The 14,508-nt window shown below is 42.3% G+C and overlaps 1 protein-coding gene across 3 annotated transcripts in view; it reads right to left on the reverse strand.

Moving 5' to 3' along the window:
* Positions 1-6,648: 6,648 nt before the first annotated feature.
* Positions 6,649-14,508, reverse strand: part of zswim6 (zinc finger, SWIM-type containing 6) — a 36,794-nt gene continuing 28,934 nt past the window's right edge. Inside the window, exons 9-14 of one of the 3 annotated variants that reach the window (XM_070924518.1) lie at positions 13,462-13,722; positions 11,819-11,954; positions 10,794-10,951; positions 9,737-9,900; positions 9,566-9,647; positions 6,649-8,017 (exon numbers count right to left, since the gene is read on the reverse strand). In XM_070924518.1, coding sequence (XP_070780619.1) covers positions 7,155-8,017; positions 9,566-9,647; positions 9,737-9,900; positions 10,794-10,951; positions 11,819-11,954; positions 13,462-13,722 — 1,664 coding nt within the window. In that variant the 3' untranslated portion in view covers positions 6,649-7,154. The remainder of the gene's footprint in view (positions 8,018-9,565; positions 9,648-9,736; positions 9,901-10,793; positions 10,952-11,818; positions 11,955-13,461; positions 13,723-14,508) is intronic. The other 2 variants (XM_070924519.1, XM_070924517.1) reach the window with 2 other exon arrangements.

Consider the following 14,508-nt stretch of genomic DNA (forward strand, 5'->3'; position numbering starts at 1 on the left):
GGTAGCACTTTGGCTTTCTACAGGCAGTATATAACACAATATTTAATATATAGTTTATGACAGACTATAATGTTTATTAGTGTATTTGCTAACAATGATAACTCCTCCCATGGTGGATAAGAAATACTACACATAGTAAACACTTAAAAATGTCTTTATAGCTGCTTACAACTACATTATAGTGTTTTTATAAACCATTTATTAAATACTGATATGCTCCTTACAAATGCTAAATAGGGAGTTTTAAAGTGAAGTGTTCCCATGTGTCCTCTCCACAAGAGAAAAAGGCCTGATTGAATAAGTTGACCACACTCTTCTACCAAATCCTTGTTCAGATATTTTCCATTCATTCATTCACCTCTGAAAAGGCTCCCAGTGAAGAGATGATACCTGCCTCACTACATCTGCAGCGCTCGTTAATGCCAATCAACAGGCGGAGAGGCCCCGCTCTGTTGCTAGGAGACTGGAGAGGATATTTTCAATCGGTCCAGCGAGACTCTGATTGGACTGTCATTACTGGCCGCCGGTGTAACTGACCATGAGTGTAATTGCTGGAGTTTCTGTCTTGAGAGTAGCCATTTTTTGAATCAAGCAAGTTTCATGAATTGACCAAAGTAGCTGTTGGACTTTGCACGGCAGTTAGGAGGATTTTGTTGTGAAAAGGTGGCCTTTCAGGAAACACCTAATTGCTATTGGCTGTTTCGCTCGCTGTGACATTTATGAAAACTTTATGGACAACAATCGCTCCAGCTTGTGACATTTTGGATTCCCCTTTAAAGCTGTGAATATGAAGGTTTCCTACTTTACGGGCCACGGGACTCAAGATGAAAACAGCAGCAGCTCCCAGTCCGAGTCCGGTCGGCACAGATGAAAGAGTGACGAGAGAGGAGAGAGCGACAGTGTTTTCATCCTGTAAGAAAAGGTCATAAATGTGATGCACCTTGATGGAGACAAAGGTCCTGTTTGGATTGAAACTGAGATCTTTTCTCAGGTCGTTGAACTCTGCAGGTAATTGAAATGATGAAATAATAAAGGGATGTTCCAACACGAGCAAAAGATGCATCGGCTATCAGTGAAGTGTGACACTATTTGGCTTATGTTTTCATTTGAATGTGTGAAAAGACATCAGTTCCAGTTCACTTGAACAGAATTCACTGGCATTGCAAACCACTGATGGTTAACACTCCAACCAGATGAACATCTCTGTGTCTCCACGCAAAGTAAAAGAGCTTTCAAACTTCTCTGTTTGCAAGATTTTCATTTTTGTTTGTACAAAAATTAGACGATAACAGTGGAAATTCTGGCAGTCAGACATGGACAGATAATGGTACTTAGATAATGGTATGTTTATGTAAGAATACTGTATGTATGTATACATGGGTTGACTGACAGTAAGGGTGGTGTGGTACAGACATTCAAGGCCTCCAGAGGATGAAGCCTACTGACTTGATGATATCCTGACATTTCCTCTAGTGTCACCACGAGCTTGACATTTTTGGATTTGAGAGAAATATCTCGACAACTATTGGACGGATTATGATGAAATATTCCACGGACATTCATGGTCCCCAGAGGAGGAATACCAATGACTTAGGTGATCCCCTGACTTTCACCGTGACTCTCCAGTGTCACCATTAGACTTAACATTTGTAGTCTTGGTGGTGGTTTTTGGTTGGCAGAGGGAAGGGTTCATCTTGCACAAAGAAAACGTCTTTATTGTCATTTTCGTTAAGGAGTGGGAACATATCATTTAAAGTGGGCTAAAGTTTGGGAAAAGGTAAAGGAGGCTTTCCAGATTACTTGCTAGAAGTTAAAGGCCCCATTCCACTCTGCAGTCATTAACTTGTTCTTTATATAATCCATACATTCTTGACAGATGCACTCTAAAATAAATGTGTTTTTATCTCTCATTTTTATTGTTTTTTAGCAACCATTTAATTTAGCTTAGGCTAGATCCACCCCCCCTCCCCCAGCTTCCAGTCTTGATACCAAGCTAAGCTAACTGGCTACCGGCTGTAGCTTCACATCTAATAGGCCGACATGAGAGTGGTATCGATCTTCTCATCTAACTCCCGGCAAGAAAGCGAATAAGTGTATTTCCCACAGTCCTTCTTTGTTGAAAGACAGACAGAAGAAAGCTGAAGTCTTTATCTGATATTTCTCACACAGTGTGACGTGCAGATTTATGTCTGGTGTCAATGGGGGGAAAAAGGGAATCACACAAAATGGCTTCCAGACATCGCCCACATGAGGATTTCCTGTCGCAACAACAACATCTCTGCATGTGTGTGTTGTGGTTTCAGTGCCAGACACCTCGTCTAATTACCTAAGTTGGCATGACAGTCACGGCGCGTTGAGTCAATGGGATTGTGGATCCACCAGCTCTGATATGGATTAGAAATAGAGCTGCTCAAACTGTGACATCTCCCACTGCACTGAAGACTGTGTTTCTAACAAAGCAGCTAAATCACATGTTACCTCCCTGCAGATGAGGTTGTTGGTCAGCTCAGTAAAAGTCTTTTAAACTCAGTTGTTCCAGTCTGCTTTAAAGCCACTGAGGGCTGTAATCTGACATCAGATCTGTAGTCAGGGGCTACTTGCGTTGGGGGGACAGGTGGACTGTTCTCCCTGCAGTCACCCCACTGTGCCGTCATTTGCATACTGGATCAGATTATCATTACATTATGTATTCCAAGGACAAGCCTGAGCGTGATGGATGATTGGTGCAGTCTAGTAATCTTCACCAAGGTGCTTTGTCCAACCTCGTATTTCTGCCTCGAAACCCGAGCAGCAGTGATCTACAGCTCAGCTGCTCCAGGGTCAGACCCTCAGTCCGCGGCTCGATTCAGGGATACCTTCGGCTAATATCGCAAATATCAGGCACTTCTTTTCATTTAATTGAACCATCTTACAGTCTAGATCGCTGTTTACGTTTGTAGTCGTGTTCATACTCAGTGGAAACAGTAGGTGCTCAACTTTTCCAGAATAACTGATGCTTAAAGGTTGCACTGTAAAAGAAAATATATTAAAACTTAACAGGCTTCTAAGTACAAATACCAAAGTTTGCACAAATTATATGATATATAAACCTTTAAGAAATACTTTCTTGCAAGAGTGCGTAATAGATTTACACGATGATATTTATAATTCTAGCATTCTTACAATACTTATATTTTACTGTGAAAAATAAATTAAAGACATAAAAGTTAGTAAACAAAAAGAGGAAAGAAATAACATGTAAAGGAGGAAGATTACACAAAAAAAGAGAAACAAGAACAAGAATCCGACAGACAGAAACTGAAAAATGAAATCGCTGATTTGACCATCTGCATCACGTCACTCTGTTTGACATTTGATTGATTACAGCAGTCTCTTCTCCAGGCTGGATCTGTATTTTATCATCTGCCTCCTCTTGTATTCTGATGCATTCCTCTAAATTATTTAGTCGTGAGCTTCATATTTAATCCGGTTCGAATATTCCACTGATTTCTGACTCTGATATTGATCTCATGCTTCGCTCGTTGTCACAAGTAAACTCAGATTAAAAGTTCTGGTCCTGATCCGTTCACACAGCATAAAAAAACTGAGCGCTCACGTCCACATTCATGATCAGAACGATGACGTTACAGTTTCCACAGACGACCACTAAACCTGCTGATTTTTGCTTTACTTTATCAACATGAATTATAATGCAGCCTTTCACCCAACGATGTCCAGCTGTTTTTATAATAGAGCTTATAAGTAATAAATAAATAACTTCTGAGATGTGAAGCCCTCTTTGCAGTTCCCATCATAGATAGATAATACGGACTCGATGGCTTCTCTAATGTGGCAGCAGGAGTGGAATAACAGGCCGGTCCACACAGGATACGTGTGATTAAGGGTGATAAGATTTATCTGTGGTGCCAGTTACACAGATGGGGTTACAGAAATAAGCTGCTGCCTGGTTACAGGATGTGCTCTGATTGACGTAGACACCATTTTGGGGTGTGTGTGTGGTCCAAAAAAATAGCCTGAAGAAGCAATGGCATCTAGAGCCGAGTGCTCAGAGATACAACATGACATATCTTTTACTTGTAACGGAGTATTTCTACACTTACTTCACGGAGTATTTCCTCCACCAGCATCCTGGTCTGTGATGATACTCACGTCTTGATCAAAAGACAGTAACACCTGACAGATGATTCAGTAATTCATCTATATATTAGTTAAATGCAGCTTATACGTGGAGCCTCTTCATGCCGCAGAGCTCGACACTAATTCAGTCAAATAAAGTCTGTATTTATGTTAAGTTTGGACCATATATCCATCAGTTAATGGACCTTTGTTTCCTCAACTAAACTTCCTTTTTATAAGAGCTTCCTGCCTTCAACAGGCTCCTGACTGCTGCTGACAAGAGACAGGAAGTGGGATAAGGAAAGCTTAAAATTCCCAAATTATCTTTGCAGGATGTAAAAGGAGCACTACGAGAAATTATGACTTCCCTCTCGAGGACATTAATCTGTGAGTCGTCTCTCCTGCTCTGTTCGCCCTCTGACCAAATTCAACTTTAAAACGTTGGGATAAACATCTGTGTCAACATCCTGCTGCTGGACAAATTTACATAAACACGACTGGTATCGACACTTTGACCACTAACAGACGTTTTACTGAGGATCTATACAAAATGATCTCTTCTTCTCTCTTCTCACATAGATAAATAAAGACTCCTGCGGTCGCCCCCCCTCACGCATCAAGTCTCCTCCCAATTTACTGAATTGATAAATTGTGCTCCTCAAATCTTTTTTTTTTAATCCTGATCATCGTGGATCAATAGCCATGAAGGTTTTGCTGCCACTGGAACTTTTGTAATTGATAGACAGTCCTATTAATCCAGTTCATAACCGCCTTAATGTCAACATTCATGGGCTTAACAATGTCTTAATTTGTTGATGGAATCTCTTTTATTCCGTTACTTCACAGAAACACTTGTTATTCTTTAATAAAAATCATTTTCGGACTTTAAGCGATGGATGTTTCAATAACTGTTCCTATTTTCACTTATAATTTATTATAAATTGCAATAATAAATCTGCGGTCGGAAAATGTTCTCACAAATTAAATAAACGTACAATCTTCGATGCAGTTGAAAGCTCCAGAAAAAAAGCTAGTAAGCACAGTGGTTCTTGCTTTGAGAGTATTTTGTCAAACTGTTTTATTTCCAAGATCAAGAATAAACTTTATAATTATTCTCAGAGTTTAAATAATTAAGAACACGGAAGACTTCGTCCTCTCAAAAAACGAATTTAATCAAAACAAAATGTCGTTTCATTAACAAGTTTATAAAACAGTGATTTAGTTACATAAATAAATTGATCAGTGTATCAAATCTTAGTTTCAACTTCATGAGCATGTTGACATGGTTGTACAATCATTTACCTAACGTAATAAATAAAAAGGGAGCATTTCTAAACAAAAGAGGAGCTACTAACAAGAGACGACACTGAAAAACAGATGAAATGAGCTTTTAAAGCACAGAATACAGAGCCAGTTCAGCTAGAAATCAAAGACACTAAAGGAGGTTGTAACCAAAGTCGGCTGGCGTATGAAAAAAGTTTGGTAGTTAGAACTCCCATTTGGTTATTTTAAAGCATTAAGACAAGGCAAGAAAGAAGGCTGTTCTTGTGTGAGGAATTCTAGAGAGAAATGAAAACAAACGGAATTGAAGAAGAGGAGGAAAGATACACAAAAAGCGTGAAAATAAAATACAAAGTGGAACAGTCAAGACCTACAGTATAGAGCAACTTTCTGTCCTGCACAAAGTCGAGATGTCAGAAGACGGAGAAGAAGAAGAAGAAGAGACGGCGGGCTTTGTGTTGAATCGCTGCAGGAGGAGACGGCTGTTCGGTCCGCGGTCGTCTCTTTCTCCGACTCCTACGATCCTCATTATTCTGCGTCCGGGAGAATACGCACTTCCTGTACGTCCACTTCCTGTCTCACAAGCTGGCCGAGCGTCTGCAGTCCATCACATGTCTGCAGAGCCAAACCGGCCGGCGTGTTCACCGTTTTGAACTGGCCCCCTGATGCGATGCAAGGCGAACGTGTTGAAGTCCTTCTGATATGTTTGTTTCAAAAACCAAAAGTACTGCAGCTTCAAGTATTGTGCCTTACATAGAATATTCTCTCATAAATTAGTTAACATATACATTTTTTTTTTCAATATTCAGACATATACTTTCATATATACAGGACAATAAAATGCTTTTGTTCTCTCTTTTGTTTTTTTTTGTCTGCTTCTTCTTTTCGAGAAATCCCTGAGAATGTATGTTGACAGTTGCCAAGTTCCCACAAGAGCAAGCACTGTGACAGTTTGTTTCCGTGTTTCTGTGACGAATGTGTCCGTAAAATAAGCACACTGAATGTTTTGAGACAACACTGCAAAAGCCAAAACAATCAGCAGGAACAAAATATCGACCCAGTGAATGAATTCTGGTTGTGATTTTGGAGATTTTCTTTCAGTTCGCTGAGCAGATGGGTGAAGAGGAAGAGGAGGAGGAAGAGGGAGGGGGGGGGGAGTAAAGCTGGATCCTTTTAAAAAGAGGTACTTGTCACTTCAGATGGAGTTGCTCCATTTGGTTTAAAGCCGTTTGTCTTCTCTTTGAGGCTGTGAACGTTAGCTGGGGGAAGTAGGAAGAGTGCAAGGTGGACATTCTGCCACTGGACAGTTTATACTCAGTGTAAAACTCTTACTCTCTCGCTTTCATACATATAAAGGGAAACACACAAACTTCCACGAGTTGACAGTTCTCTCCTTCTGCAAATGGTTTTATACAAATCAATACCAGCTGTTGCTTTTATGGTTTACAGTGTTTTTCTTCAATTTCAGACGTGTTTCATATCTCGTTCCCGTCATCTTTAGCTGACCGATTACCGTTTCAACACTGCGCTCGTGCTCGGTTCAACTCACAATGAAAAGGAAATATTCGCTGTGAATGAATGTGACTTTCCTTCCACACACACAGTCCATCATTTGCCAAATCATAGGAACAAGATTTTGCATGAATGTTGTTTTAGGAGGATTTTCACTTCAAGTTAGAAAGGATTTTATTTATTTATTTTTTAAAAAAAAAGGGAGACTCAAGTAAAAAGGGGCGATTTGGTCATTTGATCCTCTTTCAACCAAATCTCTCTCGAACAAGCATCATGAGTTTCTTCTTGCCCTTGTATATCTGTTTCAGGTTGTCTATGAACTGTGTGAACTGGATGTGTCCGTCGTGCGCCATCAGGAACGTCTCCCTGGCTTTACTGAGGAACTCGATGAACTCGCTGTAGTGGCGCGGGCTGATGTGCGTCAGCCGTGAGTGCGTCGTGTTGATGTAGGCCCCGATCGTGGCGTCCAGTAGCTGCCTGAGAGGAGCCTTGTCCAGAGGCATCAGCTTCCCAGAGTTCCTGCGACTGTGCAGCGCCACCATGCCCGGCGTCGTCAACGTGCACCGCCGCAAAATGTCCGACAAGACGGTGGCACATTTGACGCTCTTCACCACCAGGGGGATGACGGATGCCAGTTCATTTTTCCCCAGCGAGTGGCTGAGAGCGCACGCCCAGAGCACGTCGTTGATCGCCGGGTGTGTGTCTTGGTTGTAGCTGAGGTTCAGGTGAGTCATGGCTAACGTCGCTAGTTTGTACGCCCTCATAGGATAGCCGCGGTGCTCCATGTAGCGTGCTATTGTAAACAGCTGTGTGTAGTTCATTCCCGTGGCGGCCGCGTCCAGTACAATCTGATAGGCTGTCTCGAAGGCAATGTGGTCCTTCTCGCAGAGTGTCAGAGCTGAGAGGGCACAGTTTTGGGGGTCCTTCATGGCACACTGCAGGGCCAGGGTGCGGGCGGAGTTGGCCAGGTTCTCCTGCTGATGGCAGTCCAGATGCAGGCGGACGATGGTGCTGTTGGACATGACTGTGCTCGCCACGACGCTGGTGGCTTCGGTCGGGGTGAAGAGGGTGAACCAGCTCTGCATGATGCTGTCCAGCGCAAACACACCTAGAAAGAGAGGAAAATAAACATTAGTTTAAGATCTTACTGACGGAAAGTCTTCTGCCTGCTTTAAGGTCATTGTGGAGTCCCCCAGGGTTCAATCTTAGGTCCTCTTCTTTATCCATTTTACAGGTTGCCATTTGGTCAAACACCATAGATGAACCCTTAAAAGTTAAGTAGCCTGCTCCTGTAAACACCAAATATGTATTCATACACCACTGAAAATAGTCCCCAACAAATTACTGAGCCTTCTTCTAAAAATGAAACTATATTTGTGAGCCGTTTTTAAAGATTTATGTCTTCAGTAGGAATCCTGCAGTCTAGATAATATAGGAATAACAATTCTTTGCTGCTGGCAAAATTATAATGCCCCTTTTAGACCCTGACAACATTCAAACTAATCTACCAATATGAATGTACAAGTCATACTACTAAAACCCTTCATTTTCAACCTTAACCTCTATTTGATTAACTGATGCGATACTTCGACCTATTGACCCGTTGTACTCAAAATCATAAAAGACTCCCAGAATTCAAACTGAATGCATCACCAGCCTTACAATGGCTTTTCACCTTCTTATTGAATATTCTATTTCTAATTCTCTGACATTATATGGTCTGGCCCCCCTCTACATCACCAACTGGCATGTTCTCAATGGATCCATTCAAACTCGGCTCACAGGAACAGGGACTCCTTGTCAACCCCCCCCCCCCCCACACACACACACACACATTCACAAGAAATCATCTAGGAGGGGGTTTTCCCCTACAGAGCTCCGTCCCTCTGGACACAGCTTCCTGTCCACTTCAGGGAAAAATCAGCCACTGGGTTTCAGTATTCAAGTCCAAACACGAGGCCCACTTAATCAGCCAACAGCCCACAATCTTCCATAATTATACCCTGCCACTCATTCCTTTCCCCTTCCCTCCCTCCCGCTGAGAGCCCTCCGAAATCCACTTTTAAAGGTCTTGTCCTGGTCGCCGGAACACCCTCCTCTGAACAGAAAATGTCTGATCAAATCTTAGAGAGATATTCTTTATTAAAGTGCAGCGTTATAGATTAAACTACCCAAATGATATACTTGTATAGTAGAGAAAAAGAAATCGAGCTGCTTATGGGTCAGTGCATCAATAATTATAATAATAAATATATATTATATTATAACAAAGGGGACCATTCTACTGTGCATAGCAGAGATGCTAACGTTTTGGCTGGAACCAGTTAGTTTTAGCCTCAAGCTGTTGACATGATTTCATGTGTGAAGCTATCAAGTGCATATTTAGAATACCTTTAAAATGGCTTGTGTGATCATAAATTAAATTAAGTTAAATTACATTTAGTTTAATTAGTATTTATTAATAAATTAGCTAGCTACAGTTGATAAAATTGACGGCCGTCGACTAGAAAGAGAAGCTGCTTTGTTTTGGTTTTTTTATCTGCATGAAATCAAAGATTACTCAACATGTAAAGTGGTAATTCTGCCATCGTTATCATTGTAAGCTGCATATGTGCCGTGCCAGCGTCCATTACTTTTTGTGGGGAAACAAACTCACCAGCCTCAGTAGCACAAGTGACCAGCCATCGCACCATCTCTCTCCTCCGCCAGTTCAAGGTAGACAGCGTCATTCTCATCACCTGCAACAAACACCAGGTTAGCTCCGAGTCTGCATTATAAAGGATATGAAGTGTGTTAATCGGTGTGTGTGTGTGTGTGTGTTGTTTACCTGAAGACCCAGCTCCAGGGAGACTTTGAGCAGCGTGATGTCCGGCAGGCTGTCCATGAGGGTGGCAATTTTGAAGGCATCCTGGGCCAGTTTGAAGATGTGGGATGCGGAGTGGATGTTCTTCTGGATGGACTCTAACACTGTTTCTAGCTTACGAGCATCGCCTGGTAACACAACAAACAAAACAGGGACACAGAGGCAAAGTCATTCTCATAAATCCTCCATTAAACCCTGTTTTATCGGATATTGATTTTCACAGGCATCGGTTTTACATAACAGGACTGCTGTATGTCCGCACAAGACAAGATAAAGCTCTGTGTATTTTAAGAGTATTTTCGTAACGTCTAACTGAATCTCTGTGGTTTGTAGTTTAGTTTCACTCTGACGCTCATGTTCGTGCTTTCAGCTGCATCGGAGCTGCTGAATGCAGTCTGAGCAGAAGCAGAGGGGGGTGCGAGGGCAGGGTTTTGAGGGAAAGCATTACAAAATCTGAACGTGAAATCAATAAGTCGTGCTCTTAAATTGAAAGACCACGCTCTTCAATAAAGATAGGAAAAGAAAAACATACTGCTGCTGCTTCCACCGGCTTTTACTGTGAAGCAGCTATTGGAAATGCAGCGCTATTGTCTGCAGTGCTATTCTTCAATAAAAATTGCCTTGTTGGCTTGTGACCAGCACACGTCGAGCACATCATCAAGGTAAACAGCTTAGTTTTCCTTGCCAGCAAAAAAAAAGGCCTTAGAAGGTATGAAACAGTCTTAAATATCTTTAGTACAGTTTGAACTTGTTTCGTCAGCTGTTATCTATAAACTGGATGGATTGTGCTGCAGTTAAAAGTCTTTTTAAAATGTGCTTTATAAATCATTGTACGCCTTATTGCCGCCACTGGTTTTCTGCCATTCTTTGACTGTGAAAAAGGGTCATTCATTTCATTCTATGCGGTATTTAAAAAGCCGTTTGCGCGGCTTCGATGGTTGAGGCTGCTCTCAGCTCAGCTCGGCACACTACGAACAAAACAAAACAAAAAAAACGGTACGCGACGGCCGGCTAGTTGTACCTTTAGCAGCAGTGAGCATGGTGGAGGCCAGTTCACACTGTTGGGTCTCTATGTGGCTGAGGGTGAACCAGCGAGGGAGGCGGTTGGGCACCACTGACACTATATGGTGAGGCCGAGACAAGTCACCGGAGGGGGGCGTGGACTCTAGGACCGGCAACCTGAAGACACACAGAGGAGAAAAACTTTATTAGTTCTTTATTAGACATAAAGGTAAAGAGAAAAAAAGGGCAAAATCAGAGAGCAGTGTTGCTTTTATAGAGTCAATCAATAGTTTCCCTTCACAGTCGACTCAGGTGGATCTTCCCCTCAGGCCACGTTCACCGAGAATAAGGATGAGTTTAAAAATAACAGCTCAATTCCTTTTCCCCCCAAACGCCCTCCTGTTTCATCCCATTACAGCTGCCGTGATGCCGCGTTTCTGCAGTCTAATATTCCTCCTTTGTAATTCAAGTCTGGGATTAAAAAAAATATAAAGATTTACATATCATAAAAATCAAAAGGGGTTTAATTTGGGCGAGAGGAAATAAAGTTTCGTAACACCCGTGGCGGTCAGGGAGGAAACCAACAGTGTGTATTTATTATTCACACATTTTATAAAACTCGTTTTCAGCAGCGTTGAATTATTTAGTGAATATTCCAGCAAAAGGAGGTTTTGTCATTAAACAGTGCCCCAGATAGCTCCTAAATCTGCCTCTCTCTTTCCTCCTCTCGGTATCCATCAACCTCCTTCACACACAAACCAAACCAGAACTGAAAGGAGGAAGAGGAGGCGGTTACATTTAAAGTCCGATCCAGGGCAGCAACTCCCCGTCTCACTCCCTCTTTATTTCTGCTCCTCCTCATCAGACGACGTGATATCAGCCCGACTTCTCTCTCAGGCTGCATCACTGATGGATTTTAAAACTTATTTTGCTGTTGATGCTTTAACCGATTAATCATCATTTTCATCATTTAACGTTATTAGAGAGTGACTTCCTGCCTCCTGTTTTATGACAGTTTTTTTAAGAGGAAGGAGGTTTACTCACCGCATGGCCCTCAGTGCAATTTTGTACGCCAGTTCGGCGTCATGAGGTAGCAGGGAGGTGAAGAGATACTTGGCAAAAGTGTGCATGGGGACGCTCTCTCTGTAGAGTAACTCCCCCAGACCACTGTAAGGACCAGCTGGAAGAAACACAAACCAGGACACGATATAGGGATCAGTTCAGTCTGTACAAACACAGATTTCAGCGTGCGGAGCTGAGTGACATATGACTGGACGGTGACCTCGTGTATGAGATTATTTCAGACTGATTCAAACACACAGACTGATCTGAGCTCAGCTGTGAATCAGAACGATGATCACTTTGTTCGTTGTCTTTTCAGCGTCACAGAACATCCTGAAACAACAACTGGAGGGTCGACGGCTTCAAGGAAAAGCTACTAAGCTGGATTTCTCTGCACAGTTTGTTTCACTATGCAGGCGGAAGCCATTTTAGTCAGTGCTGAAAGTGTAGCAGCACGAAAAGGAATCAATGAAACAACTTGAATTAGTTTAATTATTGATTTTCTTTAAGACAATAATTCAATGAAATGAAAACAAATGTAAGGCTGCTGTTATTCTACCCGTTTCTTTTCATGGGATTTGTTGACAAAAAGAAACTAAGCTTATCTTTTAAAATATTAAAGGAAGAGAACAAAAGAGGGATTTTTGTTATGACCTCTTGCCTTGATAAGATAAGAACAATGACTTCCTTTGGGCCTCCACTTTATAATCACAACCAAACAGAGCCATATGTGAGAGGCGAGCGGCTCTATCATTAGTGGGTTTGAAGCGAAAACGGCCTTGAACCATGATGAGACACACACACACACACACACACACACACACACACACACACAGGCATTCACACAACGTCAGCAAACAGACTGACAATGCAAACAATACACTCACACAATTGTGAACGCAGACGTACAAACATTCAAAGTGTAAATGTACACAGAGTTAACACAACGCCGCGCACACTAACAGACAATTAAAGCACAAAGAGCTGATTGTGGTTCAGGGTGTGAAACCGGAGTCCTCCTGTGTGTGGACCATGTTTTCCTTCGTGGGTCCAGGATTTGGGGAAAACATATAAAGGAATAGTTTGACCTTTTTGGATGAGAAAATCAATAAAACTCTCATCTAAGACGGTTAGCTTAGCTTAGCATAAAGACTGGAAACAGGTGGAAACAGCTAGCCTGGCTCTGTCCAAAGCTGACAAAATCCACTTTCCAGCACCTCTAAAGCTCACTAAGGGACTGTAACGACAAAAACTATTAGCGGGGAAGAACCTTTAATTCGTCCAACACTTGCAACACTAATGACATTCCCATCAACCCTAATTACCAATGCTAAGACGGTGAACACGGTAAACACTGTACTTGCTAAACGTCAGCATGTTAGCATTTAGCTCAAAGCTCCGCAGTGCTCTTGTACTTCCATATTGCATGTACTTCAGTTTAGAAGGATTACAACTATTGATTATTTTCAGTATCTATGAGTCTATAAAATGTCCAAAATAGTCAAAGGTGAGGTGGACCAGAAGTGCAAAGACATCCAATTTAATATCATATAACACAAAGAAAACACACACACACACACACACACACACACTTGTAAATACTGCGATGTTTGATTCTCACTCACCCTCTAGCAGGAAAACAGCTTGCTTCCGGAAAATCTTCACCAACTTGTCGTCTAGATCGACTTCTTGAAGCTTGGCCAACAGCTGCTCTTCGTTGCGACACACTTTCTCCTGGGCGTAGAGGCCGTCTGGCATCACCCTCTGCTGCCCTAAACCAATCAGAGCCGTCTCCACAGCCAGCGACATGAACGACTCGCCTTCCTCCAGGAAACGCTGCGCTGGGAAAACAGGATGCTCCGTCCTCCTACCTGAGGCCAGCGAGCCTGAGGGCGAAGCAGAGAGAGAGAGGGGGGGGGAGACAGGGTGAGAGATGGCTTGTGGGAGGGAGGGGGTGTTCCCTTTGGGCTGTGGATTGAGTAGAGTATTGATAAATCTATTGATCTATTTGTTCATTCTGGTGTTCTTTTTTAGAGTGTGTATCCTCCTGAGGACGGTAATCATGTGTTTTAATGGCTTAATGATGTCTTGGCAGACCTCACAGTTCATCCCAGGAGGGTTAACAGTCCCTAATGAATACACACACACACACACACACACACACACACACAAATAGCAGAGTGCTTGAAGTCTTAATTGAAAACTTTCACAACTTTTCCCATGCAGCAGCGTCACCAGTTCATGTAGTTGAGAAGAGAAACTGTAACTGAGGCGTGACGCGAGACCGTCCTCTCCGGCTAAAGTGTGTTGAAATCCGTCTAACTGAGCTTCCTGCATAATTAATGCGTTTTAATTGGAGTGTTTTTCCTGCTGCATTTCTTATTCATGAGCTGTTATTGGAGGATGACTGGAGGCCAATCAGCACGTCTGTGTCATCGCTGCTGATTGCAACCTGAGGGCGTGCAGCTCTGACAGGAAGACGCAATCAATGCAGCGTAAATGTTTGAATCACACTCAGGAACGTGTGTGTGTGTGTGTTTGTGTACTGCGTCTGTCAGTGGTTAAAGGACCAAAGTACATTCATGATAAGCTTAAAATACAACACGTTTTTGAAGATGAATGCAGCCGTTCTCAACCTTTTTGGCTTCTGACCTCTTAATAAAAAAACGACC

The sequence above is a fragment of the Enoplosus armatus genome, chromosome 18 (assembly GCF_043641665.1).
Source record: "Enoplosus armatus isolate fEnoArm2 chromosome 18, fEnoArm2.hap1, whole genome shotgun sequence".
In the NCBI taxonomy this organism is placed as follows: Eukaryota; Metazoa; Chordata; class Actinopteri; order Centrarchiformes; family Enoplosidae; genus Enoplosus; species Enoplosus armatus.